The following is a 23,718-nucleotide window of genomic DNA, read 5'->3' on the forward strand; positions in this document are numbered from 1 at the left end:
CATTGCACCATATTGCACACATTTGAATATATACATTATATCTTTTTTTCTCTCTAATGCCCTATTATTTAATTCCATGTATATATTTTTTCTTTGTTTTCTCTCTTGTAATTCTTTGCACCGTGGGCAAAACTTAATTTCAATTGCTGTATGTCTACCATACATGGCAGAATTGACAACAAGGCTTTGACTTCTGACCTTGATTTTTTATTGGATTTATTGCTATTGTGTGTTACATATCCCTTTAGCTCACTGGATGTTAATCCAGGGCATTGCTGTAAAAGAGCTTAATGTTCAGTCAGCTTTCCATGAACAAACAATGGTTGAGGATGTATGCATTACAATTATAGCATAACATTGTAGAAATATTTCAATGTGAGATGCTACATACAGTATAAGTACATATCCATCTGTAATAAACCAGGAAACCTAGGAATACTCAGTCATGGTTACTTTTTATACAACTATGGTAACATGTAACCACAGCTACTGAATTCTAAAAGTTGCTGAGGCTGGAAAAACATGACAACAAATCGCCATCTGTAAACCAAAGTCAAAGTCTGTGTGAGGGTACAGGCTCGTTTAGAAGTTGCGCGGTCCCTGGATGGATGGAGAGCTACAATGAGGCCAAAAGAGGACCCAGTGTCACCAGAAAAATTTAAGAGTAGCAGATGTATTGTTCATCTGCTGTCATGATTCTTATTACAACCACAGACCCACCAGTTAATTAGCTGGACAGTTTTCAGACAGAAGCAGCTGTGGGCAACATATTGAGAAACGGGGTGTGAGGGAGCAGGCGGCGAGGAAGTGGGATACAGACAAAACAAGACATTTGAGAGGAGCGGGTGGGCGAGCGAGTGAGCGCGTGTAAGAGTCACTGAGAATTTGAGCACCATCAAAGGTAATGTAAACATAATTAACCCTCTAATTATGGTATATGTCTCAGTCTTTATCCGTTTTCCGCAAGCTATTATCACCTTCAACCATAAGTCTGGACTAAATTACCTAATAAGAGGAAGTCCTTTAGGCCAGGAATGAATCACTGGAGCCAACCTTGATAACTCTGTCTTCGCTGTGTGTAAATTACACCTCGGAAACTGACCTCGGAAACCTCTTAGAGGCTTCTGCGTCCTCAGTTTCTGTTAGATACAGTATGTACTCGCCTGGTAAATTGGCTGCAGTCACAAATAAATGTCTAGATTTTAACTTCCTACAGACAGTGCAGACTAATAGAGCTTACATTAAAGGGATAGTCTGGATTTTTTTTAAGCAGGGTTTTATGAAGTACTTATCAATAGTCACCGTATTAATAGATGTAAGTCTGCACGCCAAGGACAAAAGGCAGGATACTGAAGCTAAGCAATTCACTGCTTTGGACGGCAAAACGTATGTTAGCCACCTAAAAAAAAATCTAGAATGGTTTAAGCAAGGAAATCAGTCTGGTTAAGTCAGTAATCTCTTTTTAGTTTTTTTTTTTTAAAAAAAAAAACATTTTTCTTTTCAAATGTGTTGTTTTTATGACTTCTCTGTTTTATTTTGTTGCCTTGTGAAGCACGTAACTCTCTTTTGAAAAGTGTTTTATATGCATAGATTAGTATTATTAAAAGATTATTTTTATTAAGTGTACACAATGAGTGGGCAATAAATAATATTGAAATAATTGAAATAATATCACGATATTTTATGACTATATTGTGATACATGATATATATCTTTATTCATTCATTGTCTTTCACTGCTTATCCTCGTGTGTGTGTGTATATATATGTGTGTGTGTGTGTGTGTGTGTGTAAATATATATATATACTTTTATTTTTTAAAAACTGTAACTTAATTAGAAATGTAAAATTATTTTAATTCTAAATATGGTTTTAGGACCCTTTCCCTTATGTTCTTGGATAATTTTGCCAATCCTACTCTCTTTTTTAAAACTAATTTTTTAGGTAATTTTCTTTCACATTTTCTGTCACATTTTACTAATTTCTTGTGATTTGTGGGACATGTCTTGCCAAGGTGGTCACTGCCTGTTTTTGAAAGAAATCAAGTCAATTTGCTCAGGTTTCAAAAGATCAAATAGCTTGTGAAAAAAGAAAAAAAAAATGATGATCCGGGTTTCAAAGGGTCAACTTCTGTATCGGTAATTCTGTCTGCTTCTCCAAGCTAGAACATAGTGACCGACATCTACTGTATCTAATAAACTGACTATAGGTAAGTACCTCGTATAACCCCACTTTTAAAAAATCCAGAACTATACATTAAATACAACTATAAGAAATATTTTAAAATAATAACTGTATCATAACTATGGTGTAGACATTTAAACATTTTGTCCTGAAATGGTATGAATATACTTGTATGCATGTGTCCACAGCAAGGCCTCAAAACATACTTTGCATCTCCGCATATTTGTATGTGTGAGGGTGTGCGTGAGTGTATGTAGGCTATGTGCGTGTGTGTTGGTGTGGGTGTTTGAGCGTGTGTGTGGATGCTCTGTTCTGTATGCCTCAGAGCCTGTGCCAGCTGGAATCAGAAAGGTTGACCTTGGTCATAAATATCTAATCAGTGTTTGCTGTCCATGAAAAAGTTCAATTTATTCCTGACCCAATGGGAAAATGCCTCTCCCAGACCCTCTCCCCGTCTCGTGCAGACAAAAAAACGAAATGCAACTCAGAGAGGTGGTGAGAGGAACCTTAACCTAGTGTGGATAAAGTAGGACGGAGGCTGCACCAGAAAAAAAAAAAAGAAAAAGAAAAATCCTCCATCAGCTGCTGATGAGAAGTCATCACCAGGAAGTTACAGATGGATAGCTTTCACACAACCCCTCTTTGTTTGTTTGGTCTGAAAAGAACTGCGAAATGATACAATGAAAAGCTATCACCGGCTGCAAAATATTGGATATTATGTGTTTGATACTGTCTTACTGTCAAACAGAATAAATGCCAAACTGAAATTGTTGGCTTAGTTCCTCATGCTCCCTTATTTCAACATTTTCTGAAATGGCAAAACCACTCCGCTCGTCTTGATGTAGCGCATTACAATGGGTTTCACATTTCTAACCCAAGCATCTGCAGCGAGATGTGTGCGCTGAGTATATAAGGGGAGGAATATGAAAGTGTCGGAGAAAGTGGATTAAGATACATGCTAAGTTAAGCTGCTATCTCATAAAATCCTTAGTGTGTGAATACAAACAAGAGAGTGGGAGGAAAAGAAGAAAAGAGAAGAAGAGAGCCCAGTGTGTTTCACTAAATGAAGCCTGCCATTGTGTCTGGCCTGGTGGCGGCCTCTTAGTGCTCTTATTTGCCTTATTAATATGCATGCTAATGTACCTATTTTATGGCTCAACAGTTCTGATTCACTTTAAAATCAATTATCCATCTGGTACACCCATACCTCGCTCAGGCTCAAATGTGTATTAATTTCAGCAAACATACATCGGGCACAACACAATAAAGATAAATGCCTCGATTAGAGGCGGTAAACAAAGGAGCAAGGGATGGCTTTAATGAGATTTGGCACAAAAGGAGCTTACACTTTCTTAAATAATGAGCCTAGGGTCCCCTTTTTCTAAATGCAAATTATATAAAGGAATGTTTCGCTGTCCTTGTTCCAATTTCATTTAGATAAGAGTGTCTCCAAACAAGTTGGCTGTTAATATTCTCACATGAGCACATCACTGCCTTTCCGCCTGCCGTCTCCCAGTGGAGGGGAAGAGTGCCGTCCTCTTCACAGACACATTAGTCTGTAATAAGTTCTGAAAAGTTCACTGTGCTTGTTAAATACTTCCAACGGATGAGATGGAACTGAACAACGTAGATAGAGCTGACAGGAGCACTTGTCTAGTCTGATCTAGACTTTAACCACAAACAGATCTATAGTCAGTCTGATGGCAAGGTCATCCCTGGATTAACCATGACACTTTATGAAACTGTACAGACAAGCGACGCCCCATTTACACCGCCTGGAATATTGGGTCACCGCGCCGCCTCGCCATTCTGTATATAAGATACGACTGCAGAATGTGGGGGACAGAGTTATCTCGCCTTTAAGCTGCCACCGGAGGTAGTAACAGTGCCGAAACAGTCTAGGATGGCCGAAAGGACGGGAACATGGGCAGGACAGGTGTAACGTTTTGATGTTGTCTTATGAGTGCGACCCATTGCCGGAGATTTTAAAAGCAGCCGGCATAAATGTCCGCAAATTGAAAAAAAAAAAAAAAAAAAAAAAGAAGCTCTTTAACCTCTGAGCAGAAGGCTGGCATATAACCGATGGTAAATGATTGTCTTTGCCATGTTATGACATTGTTATTATTTATAAAGCACTGCTGACTTGTATGTTATAAGTCACACAAGAGACCCACACTGTTGTGTTACACGTCACGCCCGTCACACCTCTTTCGGTTCCGCGATGCCAGGTGTTATTTAAAATGACACTCTGGAGCGGAGACGATGCTACTGTTGTTTTGTTTCTGTGTAGAAATGTAAAGGAGGCGTAAAGGAGGGACTAAAGCACGATCTCTGTGTAAAAAGTGCTTGTGACGACCTTCAAAGCCGCTTTCAACATGACGTTACCTGGCAGAGATAAAAATGCATGACTGTGGTTCTGCTTGCCCCTGCGGAGGGGGGGGGGGGGGGGGACTTGCATGGCAAAATGAGTCTCTTACAATCAGCTGCGTGTCTCTTTTGCTTTTGAAGGAAAAAATAAATCTTTTATGTGAGGGCAAATCCATTTGGCTGGGTCGCACATACAAATTATATGCATAGGAAATGTGAACGACAGACAGACAGAAAGGTGGATAGGTGGATAGTGAGACAGATAAATAGGCAGACAGAGAGACAGTGGGTGGGTGCGGAGGAAGGGAGGGAGGCAGAGAGTGCAATAGTGTTAAATAAAAAGGGCCACAGGCATGGGCTGGATGGTAATGAAGAGGGGTGGGCCAGCAGCTGAGGTCCCTGTAGATGAGATCTCTCCCTGACATGTGTGTCCCCTTCATTACCCATTAAGGGGGGCACAGTGATGAATCCTTAATATGACATTACACCAATTTTCCTCTTCATTTAGCCTGCTAATGTGCTGGTCTGCTCCTATATGCCCAGGGGCTGCCTGTACCAGACTCGACCAGAAATAGACCACAGTGGCCACTGGTGGCACACCTTGAAGCAGCCTAATTAGGGGCAGCGCCCACCTAATGGGGCTATCTAGACAAGAGTTTGCATAAGTTGTTTTTTTTAGAAGGTAGGAATTGATGACTGAATGGCGTTTGTGTTTGACGCCTCGTCTGAACCCTCCCATACACATGTAATGTTACATATTTTAAGGGCTTCAAGCCAAAATTTGCTGAATCCTTTTGTTGTTTGTGCTATTTTATTATTTTTCTTCAGTAATGTTCCCATGAGGTGATACATCATGAACACATGAAAAATATATGACCCCAACTGAGCTGATCGATTAAAACTAAAGGTCACCTTTCAAAAGTCATACGTAAATCAAACTCCACAACTGATTTACACACAACATATACCATTTGTACTCACTATCCAAATTTGCCACCAGAAGTCAACCTGACCACATTTTCAGACCAAATGTGGTTTTTAAAAACACATTATTGACATCTCCTCGTAAACCATATATCTGATTTCTGCCAGTAAGTCTCTTGGAACCTTATTGGACCAAGCTTTTCATAAGTCCATAAAAGCTTGTTTTGAACATACTGACCAATAATATTGAAAAGGACATAGCTCATAACATAAATACACCTCACTCTACAACCACTGACCCAATCATCACAAAACGCACAAGACATGTTCATGTATGTACCTGAAACATGCCCAAACTGTTCTCACTCACAACTTGTCAAATATCGCTGCTTTGTCAGTGATGTTAGCATCAGGCAACGACGCAAAGATGCACCTTTAAAGGCAGTTGGTGACGCCGTTGGAAGCTGCTGTGATTTAAGGAGCTGGAAAGTCTCAGGAGGGAGGGGAGGTCTAAAATACTCGGGCTTGCTGTTTGCTGTTCGAAATCTATTCATATGCTTTTATTGCCTAAACCAAACTATATGCTTTTATTGCACAAGGAAATAAACGTAAAAGTGTTTTACCTATGTTGTAAGTGTTTTTTTTTTTTTTAAATTGCAAGTAACGAGCAGAAACTGTACATTTTCTGTGAGAGCAGAAGCGCATTTCGAAAAGACACAATGCAAATAACAAACGTAAATTGTCCCGCCATCCAGGAACGTCAACAAAAGACAAGCTCATCATAAAACCTTTAAGTTACAAACTGTCAAAGGTCTTGATCCTTCACAACTTTTAACTTTCAACAGTCCATGCTGGCTAAATCCCACCATCTTAGCTCATGGCTATGATATGTTTCTGCTTGCACCCTGGTAGAAAATTTGTTTTTGTTGTTTCAAACATGAAGAATTTTATGCATAATTTCTATATTCGATGGACGTTTCCAGCATGATTTTTAAACCTGTTTGTCATGTAAAGGATGTTTATAGATGTGGATGTTTATGTACGTGTTATTGTGTAAGATGGTGTGAGTGCGACTCACTCAGCATGCCCATCCCCAGCATGAAGGCATCCATGGTGTAGGGCAGACCCCTGGCTCGCCCTCGCGTACCTGGTGGGAACATCACCTCCTTGGGCTGGGCCTTCTTACATTCTACCTATGTAGACAGACAAACACACACACACACACACACACACAGGCAAAGCATTAGACTGTGTAGGTACACAACCAGACAGATCTGACAGGGCTGTCTCAGCTCTTTAAGGTGGTTTTCTATTTGACTTGCACAGCGCTAGATGTTTTCCATAGAGAAAAACAAGACTGAGTCAATCTGAGCACCTCACATTTTAGAGGAAGGTCTCTGAGGAAAACTTACAATCATGCTCCTCCTGCATTAAAGCAAAGGTTATTGCTCCAGTGAGCATGTGCCCAATGCCTCAGGGAAATACAAGCTTAATACTTTCCAAGTGTTTCTGAGACATCAAGGTAGGAGAAGCTCTGTTCTGCAATGCCATTACTGCAGTCCCGCTGTGTGGCAGTATGTCGGTTCTTTGTTAAAGGCGCTTCTTTGTTTAATCCAAACAGAATAATCTCAAAAGCAATAATCTCGCTTGACAAAATGTTTCATTTAACTTGCAAGGGCAGCGCATTTAAAATCTGACGCGGGTGAAAAACAGTGTGTTTTCTGAGTATTTTTTTTTGCGCTCAATGGTTCTATTTTGTGTGTATCTGCTGGGCTGAAGTCCCCAGTGCCCCGCAGTCCAATTCCACCCGCAGCACCCATCTCTCCCCTGCATTTCTCCCTCTCACTCCAGCTCTCTCTCTCTCACACACACAGGTTTTGCTCATTTCCCATCTTGCAAGACTGACATCTCCTCCTCCTACATAACACATATCAAATGAGGGATGTGACAGGGACAGATGAGGAGAAGGAGGAAGATGAGAGTCCTATTTACCACATATCTATCCTATCTCGATGAATTATAGAGAAGCACGATCGGCTGACAAGGGGTGGCATGGTCTTGTGTCTGTTGGTTGTTTCTTTGGTAGGCTGAGTCTGTTCACCATGCTGCACAATCTATTTGCTCCACTGCCTGCTTGGCATCAGCCTGTCCATCTGTTTGTCTGTTTGCCTCCTGGCTCTCGGCTGCTTCTCCCTACTGCCTCCACTTAAGCAGGGCTTTCTCGGCTGCTGCGATTCACATGTCATCCTGGCCTGCTGCACAAGACAGGCTACTGCGCCAGCGTTGTGTACACCTTAGCCGAGGTGCAGCCCCGGCATCCATACAAATATACGACTCTGACAGGCCAGCGGCGCACATTCGCACACTTTCACACACTTTCACACATGCACTTTGCAAGTTGAAATAAAACTTATCGTCTGTACCAAGTTGCTGTGATAAATGCAGGGGCGTGTCTAAGAAGCGGGCTAGGGTGGAATGGGCCACCCTGAAATCTGGTTGGCCAGCCCATTATGACTATCTGCACAGTCTGTTTGAACTGTCTAATGAGAAACTGAATTTTCGGTTAGTAATGTGCCAGAGTAGTGTCTGGCTCGACCAATTTTACTTTATTTTTAAAAAAAATATAATAATAAAATAATATCCAATAATAAAAAATACTGTTAATGTTGCTAAACGAAAAAGTTGCTTTCCATATCAGCCAAAAAACATGACAAATCTGCATTTCTTCTTCTATATTCATATACCATCCAGTTTCAACGATCAGCGGTATAAAAACCAATCTCAGCTGAGCACATAGGGATCTTACCATTTTAGTTAAATTATATAATATAAATAAATCAGTATCATTAAAAAAATAAAAAAGAAAAAAAAGAAAATATAATAAATACATTTATTTAAAAAGCTTGTTCAGACGGGCCTATTTATTTAAATTTTTTTCACACTTTAATTTTGTTTGCACTATATATTTGCTATTGTACTATTTACATTTGGAGGAACAATTTCTTTAACAAAGTATGGACACTTTATTTTACATTTGCGTGGTGTCACTCTGTTGTGTTCTGATGGGCAGGTCTGTTTGTCTTTTAAGCTGAACTATAAACATTACTGTAAAACACTGCAATGTTAGTAATTTAAGCAGGTATGGAAAATGGAGAGAAAAAAAGGTAAATTAAAGCTATGCCAATGTGTGTGCCCGCAGCAGCGCACGTACTTCATGCTACCGCTGCATAAGTCAGTGCCCCTCTTGGGCCACCTGAGTAAAAATAGTCTGGACACGCCACTGGCTACATGAATAGTATAACAAGGAGCAGAGAGGTAGAAATGTAAAGAGGGAATGGAAAAAGGCTGCTATCACAGAGGGAAAGTTGCAGCGTTGCACAGCTGTGATTTGTTGCTGTTAGCAGCCCTTTCATTTGAAGCAGACCGACTAAAGTACACAGTTCCCTCAGCCACTTTGTAGCTGTCACAGCTGCTCTGCCCTCCTTGCTCGCCTGCAATGCTTTGACATTGTGCTGAAGAGAGCACAGGCGCTCTCATCGTCAGGGAATGACCCCCCGGCATGGAAGCAGGAACTGGGTGGGACAAACGGGCTGGTTAGAAATCTCAGAGCACTGCTGAGATTTCCACATGTTCACATAGCCGGGTTGACAAATACAGTGGAGTTCAGAGACGGTGTCTGCTCAGCGTCCTCCAGCAGTAGCCACATCCACCGAGTTGGACGCTCAGGTGGGCCTGCTGGGAGTAAGACAGGCCCGGGTGTGAGTCATGCCTACATGCTCTCAGATGCCGATCTTTGATATTCAGAGAGAGGGCTCCTTGTCATGGATTTAAAAACCAGCCAGGAGCCAGGAACTGTGGTGGTGTGAGTGTGTGGGTGTTCACCTGCTTCAAACACACACAGGAGTGTGTGAGGGAGGGAGGCAGGAGCTTTCAAGAGTGAACTGAGTCAAAGAGAGGAGAACAGAGAGGACGGCAAGACAATCCTGAGCCTGACGGTGAAGCACTGCAAAGGTTCAGCAACTGTTGGAAAACATTACACTTACATGCCATCATTTGAACTGCAAATACTGCACTGAATTATGACTCGCGAAGTTATAAAGGCAGCACAATACTGCGCTGCGAAAAGTATCATGATCTGCCATTTAGATGTGGTATACGGAGGTCTTTGAGAGCCATTGTACCTTGTAGAGAAATTGGGAAACCCCTTTAACCTGCGTTGCCTTCAGTGCCAGGAAAGTTACATGGTTTTGTGTGAAAATAGGAGCTAACACCCTCACACACACACACACAAACATACACATACTGTGTGCACGACAGCTTACTGTTGAAGTGAATTCCTGCCAGTGTTGACAAGGTATATTTACTTCAACATGCGTGTTCTCTACATATATTGAGAAGTTGTCACTGCACTGACATACTGCAGTTGATAGCTTATCTCTGAGATATGTGTCACTCTGTAACCCAAGATGCCAGGCAGGGAGGAACACAGAGAGCCAAACAGCAGAGCCTATATACCAGTGATACTTAACTTATGGCCCACGGGCCAAATCTGGCCCCCAAAATCTAAAATCCTAGAGATATCTTAAATTCCTAGAAATGTCCTAAAGTCCTAGAAATCTCTTAAAATCCTAGAAATGTCCTTCAATCCTAGAAATGTCCCAAAATCCTAAAAATGTCCTAAATTCCTAGAAAGGAAAATTCCTGCTCACATCCTAGAGAAGTCCTAAAATTCAAAAACATCCTAAAATCCTGGAAATATCCTAAAATCTTGGAAATATCCTAAAATCTTGGAAAAGTCCAAAAATTCTAGAAATGACCTAAAATTCTAGAAACGACCTAAAATCCTAGAAATGTAATGAAGTCCTAGAAATGACCTTAAATCCTCAAAAAAGGACTGACATCCTACGAAAGTCCTAAAATCGTAGAAATGTCCTAAAATCTGAGAAATGTTCTAAAATCTGAGAAATGTTCTAAAATCCTTAAAAATGTTCTAAAATCCTAGAAACATCTATGGGGCTGCTGCAACTGGCAAGCAAGTCAAGTTGAGTATCACTACACTATAAAAAAGTTTAAATTAGTCTTTATAGTAATGTATTTCTAAAACAGTGTGTTGCATGGTTGAATTACACCAACATGGGAGCTCTTTGCTGTGTTTGTTTGAGCTATTGGTGCACTCATTCAGACTGCATCATGCCACCTACAGCTGTTTAAAAAAAGTGGGCCTTGGATCTGGTCCAAGCAACCTGCAGCCCAGTTTGTCAGCAGTAAAAAGTAATCCAGAGCAACGACAGGAAACGACCCCTGAACGCTGTGTGCTATAAGGAGACAGATGTTGACATATAGCAGCCTGTGGATACTCATGTCAGGAAAGTCTTGCACGATAAGATACAAGAGCCCAGTCGTGAAGATATTTATATTGTATGTTTCTGCAAGCTGTGGATATGTTCTATTCATACATTTCATATGTAACATATCAAAGTTTCTAAAGTCATGTGGTGTATGAGTTGACTTTGTCAAGGGTGAGGGGATGGTTGATAATGTGGCTGCAAAGCTGCAGACCCTTCCTCAGAACACTGTTCAAGACCAGCACACATGATAACACCATTTTTTTTTTTTAACCACACCTGGTTGTTCTTTCTTTCTTCTTTCTTCTCTTTCTTTCTTGGCAGGATTTGTGGCACAGAATCTGGGTGTTTTAATACCAAACTTGGATGTTTTTAGCAACATGCTGTTCCCCTGTGGTGTTTGTTGCTCTGAAACAGGATGTTTTTTTTAACAACACATTGCATCATATCCCAGCAGCATTTGAGCGACATAACCTGGATGTTTTTCACCAACCTTTTCCCTGCTTTTGTGCCATCAAATGTGGGTGGTCTTTGCCAAAATATAATCTTTTATAACATATAACCAAGTGGCTTTTGTTCCTAAACCTAAAAATACCATCACCACAGCTTTATTTAGAAATGTTTCAATGTATCTGCTACAAAATAATGTACAAATTGAACTAATTTGTAGATTGCAGAAATACACAATACAAACATTTTTTTCTGACAAATGTGCAGAATTGAAAAAAAAAGTAGCCTTTTGTGCTTCATTTACCACATTCGATTTTCGGTTGAACTCTTCTAATTGGAATGCTGACCAGTTGAATGTTTAGATTACAAGTTTAATGATAAGGCTTCATGATGTGTTAATGTCAATAAAATAATTTGTTTGTGCAATTTATATCACCATGCAAGCATTGATAAATGGGAAAACACATTCCCAAGTTGTGAAGGACACTAAAACAGGCACCTTGCTAAAGCTTATCCACAGCTTCTGTTCCTGCTTTTGAATTCAGAGTGAGACAAATAAGCAATAAAGTAAATCAGTAATAAATTCCATATCACCTCCATCTAAAAACCTCAAATATTCCTGTGTCATTGCAGAATATTTTATTTTGTTCCGCCAGTGTATTTTTTTCTGGTTATGAAATCAGGATTTTTGAGGTTATTATTCTTTTAAAAATAACTCCATCCAGCAACAACGGAGCTTGATATTGAAATTAGGAGGTGCACAAACAGTATGCACACAAACATAAGGCAATATGCACTTGCAGGACCTCGCATTCTCACATGATCAGTGTAGTAAAACAGCGCAACTGATGAAGAATCAAACAAACAACTGCCTTTGTTTTCATGCACAAACCCTGTGATATAAAGCAGAGAGACACTCTAGTTATGACCTTTTCAATACATCTCCTATACATATTAACCTTGTAGGTGTAACGGGAAGGTGTGGGCGGGATGGACTGTCAATGGCTGTCCTTCAGGGACGAGTGTTGTGGGTGTGGTGTGTGTGTGTGTGTGTGTGTGTGTGTGTGTGTGAGTGTGTGTGTAGAGGGGGAGGTGTGCGGCTACTATTAGCTCCACTAGTGAATGGATTCCATCAGACGACTGGCAGACTGAAGAAAGGAAACAGTGTGATTCATTTACTCCGGCGCCCACTCCCAGCTGAACAGTCAAAACACATAGACTGCAAAGTTAGGAAATGTCACGGCTCTGAATGCACAACATCAGGCATGGTGGTGTGGGATTATTCACTTAAAGAAAAGGCCGCTCACAACCATTTAACGACTGGTTGAGTCGAAGAGCAAAATGACTGATAACTAACTTAAAACAATATTCTTTTTTTAAAGCGAAATCCTTCAGCAGTTTATGTGAAGAAAAAGGTCTAACAAAAGAGCACTCTATACAGCTAAGCGTGGCAGATGCTTGCATGCATGCTTGACAGGGCGATGCAGTTGCATTGCATTTAGTAATATTTTTGTGAGTGTTTTGGACTTGAACTACTGAATCTACTATGAGGCAGAAAATGAAATTTTGCTGATTTTGAGTCTTTTTGAGAAGTTTCTACAGACAATTTGATACTTTCCTCTCCTTTGAAAACTTGCCTCTATAAGAATCCATTGTAATTCCTGTGATTCCAAGATTACCAGGGGCGAAATGCACAAAGGATCTTATCTTATCACTCGGAATCCTCCAAAATTGTACCAAAAGCTCCTTACAGAGAGTTTCCTTTTAAGAGCAATTTTCTTACTAAGGAACTGAGAAAACTCCTAAGCTAAGAGAAGGGGTGGGTTAACTCTGTTGCCAGGGATGACATCATGTCTCATGGATGAACTTATTTATTATATCTTTAGTAAATGATCGGTAGGTTAGCAAGTAGATGTCATTTAAAAATTTGAGATGTCATAAATGCAGCAAAATAAAATATTGATGTGATAGTCCTGTATCTATAGATAGACACCTTTACAAGGTTTTAAATATTGCACCAATGTCTCCTGAAAATCTAGCTATGGCTACAAAACCAGCTTTATTTATTTAACTTGGTGGGGTTGTTGTACACTTAATATACTGTTGGACAAATTTTGGTTTGATTCTTTTTGTTTTTGGTTTTTTTTTTTTGGTCTTGCAATGCAAACTGTTTTATCTGTGGCGATAGTAATGCAAATTTGTGCAAACAATCTCTTGGTTTGTTTTGACTAATTGGCAAATAGATTGGAATTTTATCACTCTCTGCCATAAAAACATGCCTTTAAAGGTTGGCTGTATAAGTTTCAGTGACATCTAGTGGTGAGGTTGCAGATTGCAACCAACTGAAACTTCTACTGTGTGCCAAGGGTGTAGGAGAACTATGGTGGCCAACGCGAAAACAGGAATGGGCCTATCTACAATCAATATTTGACATCTAAATTCTGGTCTACTGTAGAAACAACATGACAGACTAAGTTGGCAAGGCCCTGCCACTAATGTGAATATAAATAGCTCATTCCAAAGCAAGAAAATAGAGCGATTCTAAGGTTCAGTTGATTATACACCAAAGAAAACAAAGTTATACATTTATTTATGAATATATTCAATTTTATTCAAATACATCCCCCTAAATCACATAAACTCAACAATTAAAAGTTATTTATCTTTGTAATATTCAAAACTATTGGCATGATAACAGCAGCTGACTGATTGTGAGCGTTCCTTTAGGCTACCTTGAACTTCTTTCTCAGACTTGCGATCAACTTTCAGACCTGAAATACTTTCTGAATTCCTCTCAGACTAAAAACTCCAGAGTCCTAAAGTTTGTGCTGAGTTTCTCCTAGCTCTGGCAGTTAAAGCTACTTTTAGCCTTAAGGGTGTTTTGTGAATATCGCCCCCGAATCTGTTTTCCACTATAGGTCAGCTACAGATATTTCAAGACTCTCTGGGGTTAATAACAGACACTCAAGAGGGGTGAAAGAGTCACTTTAAGACCTTTGTGAACCAGTCCAAACAAAAACTACATGTCATATGTTTTATAAAATAGAGTATTTACTGCAGACCTTCCATTCTGAAATGCTTGCATCCATTGTCAATAAAAGAATCTGGATAACGTACCATAATGATAAGAAGTTTTAGATAAAGCAAAATGATGCCTTCAATGGCTAGCAATCTTACAGGAGTCATTATGTCTGATGATATCTCTGCATGGTTATGTAAAAGCTACAGAATATGAGGTCATTTTAAGAACCAGGTGCTCCCTGCGGTGCCAAAAATGTTTGCTTTAACATGTTTCTATGTTCTAAGGTGATATTGTCCCCATAAACACAGAGAGACACATTCAAAAGTAATGCCATGATCATCATGTTGATGTCAAATGGCTTCCATCACCTCCTCAATCAGCAGATCTGAACATCATGTGTCTTTTATGGGACGTCATGTAGAGCAGAGTGCGGGATGGATTTCCACCTCCTTCATCCCTCAAAGCTTTCCTTCTTCAATGAAGGGTAAACATCCAATTACTCACAGTCCAGAACCTGTAAGGCAGCACTACATGAGGGACTCAAACTCCTCCAAAGGGTGGTCCTACTTCCTTATTAGGCACTTGATGTTCAAACACTGTTAAAGATTTAACTTTAAAAAAATATATTTTCAAAGACATTTTCAACACCCAGAGACTGCAGATTCTCTCTGCAGAAATCTGCTTTAAAAATAGCGATAGCTAGTTAGAGCCAAGTGTGTCCAGGGGTGATTTATACAACATAAGAACTAGGCGAACACCACACACACGCACGCACGCACGCACACACACACACACACACACACACACACGCACGCGCACACACACACACACAGGCACTTGACTTCATGGCCTCTGGTTTGAGGGCTTTAAACTTTAATGTTCATCGGCAGCAAAGCTGATTGTTTTGCAGGTTCAACACACAACATTAGAACTGGTACAGCTGGCACTCACAAACCCAGAATATGGGTCTGATTCAAGGTAATTAGATTTTGTTAGCTGATCTACTTACAGACATAACATACATGCTATAGGTTACTAATATCACAGAAACTTTATCACAACTAAATGTAAAACATCCACCGACTGATTGAATTAGGTGAACTGCTCCTTGAAAACATAATCTTTCAAACTATCCAGCCTCGTCAGCTCTTTTGTAGTATTCAAGGAATTGTAGTTCCTTATGTATTAAATATTAACTTCACACAGTTTAACAATATGGTTAGGTCTGCTAACTAGAAGTGACTACATGCTTTTTTTAAATGCTTTTTATACTTTTAAATGTAAGCATTAGGTCTGTTTTATTTGTAGGAGAGGCTGCTAAGGCTGTTATTTCATTTTTTCCCCATCAAGAATATGACTGTCATGCAGCTGGTGGGAATTTTATCACACCAAAATCAGGAGCTTAACACCCATGGTGTTAAAGTCAGCACAAAAATACCCGCTTGTGTCAATTTATGTCTTAAAACCAACTCCAAATATGTTGACTTTCCCATTGGATGGATAAGATTTGTTGCTGAGATTTTTGGAACATGCCTCCACCAAGCCACCAAAAAATTAAGCCAATGTTGAAGTTGTTGGGCTTCATGAACTACTGACGTTCTTATGATGCATGAACATCGTACATGTTTTTAGGAAATACACCTCCTACAATCAGATTATGATCTGATTTAAAGAAACACACACACACTTGGCAATTTGGATTCTTAATTAGCATTGACGTCATGCAAAAATGTTACTAAAATCCAACCCTGGCAGTCATAGTAATTCATATTGTAACGTTAGTTGTGATGGAATACTGTGGGAAGATAAATATTTTAGCGAGAATAATTAAATTGTTAGTATTGTCTAATTCTATATTGTAATTATTCCTTTCTCAGCAATAGTACTTGAACTATTTTTTTTTTTCAATTTCTATTTGTTATTATATATATAATTGTTTATTATTATAATATATATTAATATTTCACTTTTATTTTACCTTAAAGTTGCTATTTCATGTCCACCTCACTATTCAGACCGAAACAAACCTAGATTGCAACAGTTTTTTACTTTAATATAATATATACAGTTACTGAAGCTTTACTATCTTGTGTATAATACTTGGGAGTCCTTGCATAAGTACATTAGTTCCTGAGTGAAACTCAAAAAACACTGCACAGGGTACTTATCTGCCAATGCAACCTTTTACTGTCTTAAAAGTAGAGCTAGAAAAGTCTATGCAGACTGCAATACAATGGTTTTGAACTCTAGCTACTTACTGCAAAGTGAGTTTGTCTCCAGAGGAAATTACATCATGAAACGAAGAAAACTATAATTATAAAAGAAGAGAATTTCCTACAGTAGGGTGCTTTATCCTGTTGAGACGGTCTTGTCACTCACTTCTGTAATCTGAGTAAAACTGCAGGTAAAAAAACTATATGGTCCTAACCAGTTTTTAAAAAGTTTCCTCTTCTTAGTGTTACTATTTGATCTTAGCACTGCATAGAAAACATGAATTAACTGGCAAAATGTTATTTAAAAGACTTAATTTTAAATTCTGTTCTGTCTAGAAGTTAAACTGTATTAGGATGAAAGTTAAAAAGAAAAAGTTCTAAGGAAAATGATGCTTTCAAACGACTCCCTCAGCAATAAAAAAATTCACTATATAGTGCTGTTGTACAAAAAATGCAGCATCCATAATAATATTACATGATGCCATTTTTCTTCACAATTCTTCTTGTATCAATACAATGTGCCGAGTATATCTGTATCTATATAATAAAGGCTGATGTATGAATGCCTCCCAGCATTAGTATTTTCCTTGGCGGCTCAGAGAGTCGGAGCTTATTCTGCTCCTCAGCGCAGTAATTGGTCGGTCATGTCAGGAAGACACAGTGAGAAATTGACGACTAACAGAAAATTCCTCCCTCCTGTTGTGTTCATTCGCTACTGTTGAATATTAAAAATGACACATTAAAGAACATTACCTTGAAGCACTTGACTAAAACCAATGTGAGTCCATTTTAATGGCACACTGCTCGCTCATCAGAGCCAATACTTGATAGGTATTATTATGAATTAGCTGCGCATGCATAACGGCAGGGTGGGGAGTGATAGAGGGACTCCTGTCTTTGGCAATGGAATTCACAACCTTTCTTTGGTTGTCTTAAAGGGATGGTTCTGATTTTCTTGAAGTGGGGTTATATGTGCTACTTATCCATGGTCAGTGTATTATGTACAGTAGATGTCTGTCGGCACACACTCAGTTTGAAGAAGCAGACAGGAATACCGACACAGGAGTTAAGCAATGCATTGCTGTGGATGGGCAATAGCAACAAAGCATATTTTAGCCACCTAAAAAAAGTCCCACAATAAAAATACTATCAGTTTAAGTGCATCTATACAGAAAGTATTTTCACTGCTTTACCTCTCTGTTAAAAAGACAGTTCTGACAGGAAAGACCTCAGTTCTCCTTCTCTACTTTAGTCAAAGCCACCAGACTCCATTGACAATAACAGTAATTTTAGGGTGTTGATCAGGGGAGGTGCTTCGATCAGTTAGTTAGTTTGTGTTATTGTGTGACTTTGGTGAATCCCAAATAATCCTTTTAAATGTCAAAGTTAGACAATAACACAAACAAAATAATAGTATGAGGCAGTGGTTGACCAGCAGCTCCTGTGCTCAGCAATGTCAAATCAATGTTTTTCTCAATGGATTTGGTTTTGAAGAGAGCAATATAACGACTTCATTTTCCCGTTGGAAATCAATGTCTGACATTAGGGTAAAGCAGTAATAACGTTATCAATATAGAGTACACATCAGCAAATACTGATTGTTTCAGGTGAAACTTTTTTTTTAGGTGGCTAAAATAAATTTTGTTTCTGGCCCCCATCCACAGCAAGACATTTCTTAGTATCTGTGTCAGACTTCTGCTTGCTGCTCCAAACTGGGGGCATGCTGACTTACATCTACTTAACAGAGTATACTGTTAAAAAAACTGAACTATCCCTTTAAGGTGACTGTCTCACTACAGTATGATAACCGTTCATATATGAGGAAACCGCACAGTGTGAGAAACTGACAAGCTATCTTATGCTTATTGATTTCTACTCCAAAATATGTACTTGCTTTAATAAAGGTGCAGCTGCTAAATCATGGTTCTAAAGTAATGTGTAGCCCTGCACAGTATAATCCATACTTTTATCACATCCTGCAAAACCATCTACAGAAGTGAGTGCAACTGGTGGGGCATAGCTTCTTGCTCAGCACCCTATTTTTAATTATAAATGAGGCTGAACTCACTGTGACAGAGAGGAATTGCTCCTGAGAGTGAGGCCTCGGTGGCACACGAACACGGGGGTGATTGACCAAGTCACTAAAAGGTCCAGTCACTCACATCTGAGCGGGCACCAACCCACTACGCCGCCAGAGCCCTTGAGAGATCGGGGCAAGGAGAAGGTGGGGTGCCCTGTACATCCACAACCCTCCCAAGTGGGGTGGAATTTCTGTCCGCATCAATTATTCAAGAACCATCTTAGATAACACTCGCGGGGAGGATGGATGAGGTCTATTTCTGTATGGTACTTCATAAGGATGAAGACAGGAGGCATTTTTTATTTTGTGTGCTGGTGCTTCAGACACCAGAGAACCAATACTCTCCTCCGCGCGACTACGGTAAAAAAACCTGAAGTGCCTTTGAAAAATGCTTTTAACACACTCCACATTCTTCCCTCTTTGCCAACATTCCAAGATGTCAGCGCTTTGCAGGAGAGGGACACGCGTATTTCCTGCATCCTAGGAAATGTAATGTACAGTAGGTGTTGCCAAGAGGGAGCCTTATAGGTGACAAAAGCCTCAGAAAAGTGACCCTCACTCTGTCCTTTTATACTGTACCCCTTCAATAATCCTCAGATTTTCTGCTCAGAGACTCCCAGATGGGTCACACGGCTTCCATTTGTGTCATTTCCTTTTATAAGAAACCACACACAGGCTGGCTTTGCAGTCATCTGGCAGCAAATGTATTTTCTATTGACATTGTGCGACGTACAACAATGCACAACAGTGTATCACATCACAGTTGCATGTGGTCATAAGTGCAAGAGACTTGAGGCTTCCAAACAAAAGGGGCCCCTTCAGTCGATTTACTAAATATTGATAGCAATAATAGTAACTGTGTATGCACTGACTGTTAGATGATGCATCACAGACAGCTTGGGTGTGAGTGAGAGGATGAAGAAATATAAATAACACACAATTTCTTCACTGTCTATAAATTTCTCTCTAGAAAATATCTCTCATGATAATAATGGCAGTTGCAATGCATGAATGGGCGGCAGAGAGAGAATGAATGGAAGGCAAGTGGTGTTATTTGTCTTAAATAATGTCTTAAGGGCAAAGTGCTTCTCTCAAGAAAGGTGCTTTAACAGGAATTAATGTTATTGTATCTCTATGCAAACAGAAGGTAGACCTGAGTATCTTTGCTGCTGCTGGTGCTGAAGGTTTATAGAATACATGCTTCTCATGGGAGGAACAGTTTAACATTTTCCCACATGCTCATAACACTACTTTATAAATTCTCCAATCAGGGCCATTGTGCCATACTCTGGGCTCTATGCATAAGTAGTCTCTGTGGGGCCCCTGGCCTTTCTCTCTTGATCCATGTCTCAGTCATTCACTTTTACATTTTACAATGTCAGTTTGCTTCCTTTTCCTTTCCTTTCTGTCTTTTTTTTTGGAACCCTGACTTCCCTTTTCTGGGAAGAGGCATGACAGTGTGCTCCAGGAGCATAAGCAGTCACCCAGCTCAACAGTAGCAGTGTTTAGAGACTAATCCCAGTGCAGGGGCAAACTAAACCATTTTGCATCCTCAAGGGATCAAAGGGGGCTCAGTCAGCACTCCACAATTTAAAATACAAAGTTTAGTTTTTCAACCACTTTATTCAGCCAATGTTATGGCACTAATTACTTAGAAAAATAAAATCAAACTTTTCACTCCAAGCTCCCCCTACTCTAACTGGGGCCCAAGGTAATTAGTCTCACTTTACCCCGATTCTTTCACTGAATATAGAAGGTAGAATAGGTAGACAGATTTATTCTTCATTTTTTAAACAAATAATAACATAATATATAATATAATATAATGCATTTCATGACGTGGTTTTACACCATCACTATGCATCCTGCAATCAGTTGGGTTAAAAAAAAAAGAAAAAGAATATTAAAGATAAGTTGCATCTTTGTGTCACTTGCTTCAAAGACAAATTCAAGGACTAACAAATCAAGATATATATATAAATTTGGGTGATAGTGCTCATGAAAACAATACCGCTTTTGTCCCCAGGGGCCGCCAAAATCAACTCAAAATGAAGGTTTCTTTAAGAGAAAAGAGCCTTGTGTGAATTAATAATGATTATTACATTATTGAACATTAACTCGGCCTACAATTTGTTAAGCACATTTGCATTCCTAATTAGCACTATTGTTTACAATCCAATTATTATCTAATTAGAACTCCTTACAAATAGGCTGTGTCTTGGACTTAAATGAGGCTCATTTTTTTTCTGCACGGTAAAAGTTGGAGAGGGATGCAGAAAATACTGACTGATATAGAAATGTGCTTGAGAGGATTGATATCAGATTCACTGGTAACAAACGTCTTATCAGCTACTTTTGTAACATAACAAATTGTGCAGAAACAGGTTGTAAACAGTGTTTTGAAATCAAGAACTGACAGCACTGGCAGCCTTTGTTTTGCTTTGTGTGCATAAACAGACCCTCTGGCGTGTGCATTCATGCTTCATGTTGATGTGTGATATTCGTGTGTTCACAGTGCTCTGCCTGCATGTCAAAGGATCTGAGACATTTTGATTGTGACCGAATATCTTCCATACGGTTATTTCTGTCACACTCTGGCTTTTTTTTTTTTTTTTTTGTCCGGTCCTGAGTGCGGACTGTGATGCAGAGCAGGGGACGCAGAGGGATGTATACCGAGGTCATGTGTGACCTGGGCTGGTCCCTGGTGAACATGGTTCTACTACGCTGGTTCTGTCAGTCAGATAGCCAGTCAGTCAGTTTCGAAAGGAGACTGGGAGAGAGTGAAGACACACAGTGAGAGAGAGAGGAGAGCCTCAGCAGTAAGACAAGTATTCCCTCCAGTCAATCACTTTCCACAGAAGCGCTCAAATGATGCAAGTTCTCTCGAGAGGCCTGCAGGGCGGAACTGGGTGAAGGAGGACCTAATGTCACACTCGCTACACTGAAGTCGGCTCCTGTCAATTATCATAAGAGACATGATGACTTGGAAAAGTGCGAGTGAACTCTGTAGGGTGCTCGAAGATGACCGTTTTACCGGTGTAAATAAAACAAGCATCACTGGGACTCTGTGGAAGGTGTTAATCCCCAACTAATGAACTCTGCCTCTGCCACTAGCTTCCCTGTTGCTCCCCTGGACATCTCCACCTGTGTGTGTGTGTATGTGTGTGTGTGTGTGTGTGTGTGGTCGAGGATTCAGAAAGGAGAGGGACAGGCTCCACTCTCCCGTCCCTCAGCCTGACAGGCAGAACTCAGCCACACAATTTCACGGTTTGTGGGCAGTACACACCACTGCTTTCCCATCCCTGAGACCCACAGATCCAGAGTGTGTGTGTGTGTGTGTGTGTGTGTGTGTGTGTGTGTGTGTGTGTATGTGTGTGTGTTTGTGTTAGCCTGTGCATATGAACACACACACACACACACACACTCCGCTATTAATACTAGGGGAAAAGAAGAAATCAAATATTAATCCTTCAACACCCACCTGGAATTGAAAAAAAAATGAGTGGACTTACCATTTTGTTATTGATTTCATGAAAATGAATTTCACAGACTTTCTCTACGATGTCTTCACTCTCAAAAGTTATGAAACCAAATCCTATGCAGAGGGAAACAGAGAAGGGGAGGGAGGGAGGGAGAGAGAGAGAGAGAGAAAGAAAGAATGAGTTAGCGGAGAGCCTTAACAAAACTTCAGGAGCTTAAAAAAGAAAAATGCAGCACAGGATGGAATATTATCACGAGCCACATCCAGAAACTATGCAGAGTACATCTGTGGAGATTGGCTCGGGCATGGAGAAGAACAAGTGAACAAGACAGACATTGTCCTCTTTAAATCAGGAATATGATGAAATCTGCCACATTATTAAGGGCACTCGAGGACCTCTTCTACAAAGAGAAGATGGAAAAACAGCACAAAGCTCATTTAATGAGATTCAGGGAGCTAGGGCCTGGCATCTGAATTTCATTAAATGCATTTTGTGTTCTTTTTATTGAAATCTCACTGTATAACAAGCCCTCGTTTTTATGTTAATGCAGGCCTTAGAATGAATGCGTCGTTGACAGTGGGATTTTCATGCCATATTTATAGGATAAAAGCTTAACCCCTCTTTTAACACAAAGACAGAGAGACGAGATGGTTTCAGACTTTTGAACACAAGTGGATTGCAATGCTCTCCTCTGTGTTTTGATGGCGATGCACAAAGCAATCCAGTGTCTGTATAGCTGCGCTTGAAAGGAAAACTGATATTCTATCACTTTTGCAAAAGAGGAAACTGCACAAAAGAGAAACAGTTAGTGAATAAGGCAAGCAAGTGGCGCTGAAAGGAGATGAGATTCTTTTCAAAATGGCAAACACCCCGTGATGAAATAAAAATCACCTCAGATTGAGCTTAAAACCTGCCGTCACCGCAGACAACATCCCATCTGACTAACACGCACTCCACTCACGTCAATTTATGATCATGTAATGTCACATGATACAGCAAAAATAGTCATGAATGGGTAAAGGTGCTGATACACTAATGGGACAAAGCAGCTTTATATACAATTTGTTGACTGAGCTCAACAATGGTGACTATTGTCCTTTTCATACAAGTTAAGACACATTCATGCGTTCAGACATCAGCTCACAGTCATCATCTCCTTCACAGGACAAATCTCAAGGTCAAAGACTCGAGGAGGATCTTCTCAGAGCCTGGCATGCTGCACACAAGCACAAATCCACCTACTATCACATATGGTATAACATGCTATGCAAACAAAAGCTCTTGTTTGCACCAGGCAGCAGCTAACGATCATTTCCATCATCTACAGATTATTTCCTCATTTAATTGATCCATTGTTTGCTTTGCAAAATGTCAGAAAATAGTGAAAAATGCCGGTCACAGTTTCCAACAGTCCAAAGGGACGTCCTCAAATGTCTTGTTTGTCCAACCAACATTCCAAAGTTTGAGATAAAATCGAGAAAAGCAGAAAATAACACAAAGCCCGAAGCAAAAATGTTTGGTGCTTTTGCTTGAAGAAATTATTATTATTACATTAATGATTGCTTATCTTTCAAAATATGTACTATTAATTTTTTGTCGATTAAAAAATATCACTTTGTTGACTAATTGTTGCAGCTGTAGTTGATACTTAA

At 39.8% G+C, this 23,718-nt stretch overlaps 1 protein-coding gene across 12 annotated transcripts in view; it reads right to left on the reverse strand.

The window, feature by feature from the left end:
• LOC121952124 (RNA-binding protein Musashi homolog 2) overlaps positions 1–23,718 on the reverse strand; it is a 332,436-nt gene that overhangs the window by 66,445 nt on the left and 242,273 nt on the right. For all 12 annotated transcript variants that reach the window (XM_042498631.1, XM_042498626.1, XM_042498630.1 and 9 more), the window contains 2 exons: positions 22,097–22,179; positions 6,553–6,667 (listed from right to left, as the gene is read on the reverse strand). In XM_042498631.1, the coding sequence (XP_042354565.1) occupies positions 6,553–6,667; positions 22,097–22,179 (198 nt within the window). The remainder of the gene's footprint in view (positions 1–6,552; positions 6,668–22,096; positions 22,180–23,718) is intronic.

The sequence above is a fragment of the Plectropomus leopardus genome, chromosome 13, assembly GCF_008729295.1.
Source record: "Plectropomus leopardus isolate mb chromosome 13, YSFRI_Pleo_2.0, whole genome shotgun sequence".
Classification (NCBI taxonomy): domain Eukaryota; kingdom Metazoa; phylum Chordata; class Actinopteri; order Perciformes; family Serranidae; genus Plectropomus; species Plectropomus leopardus.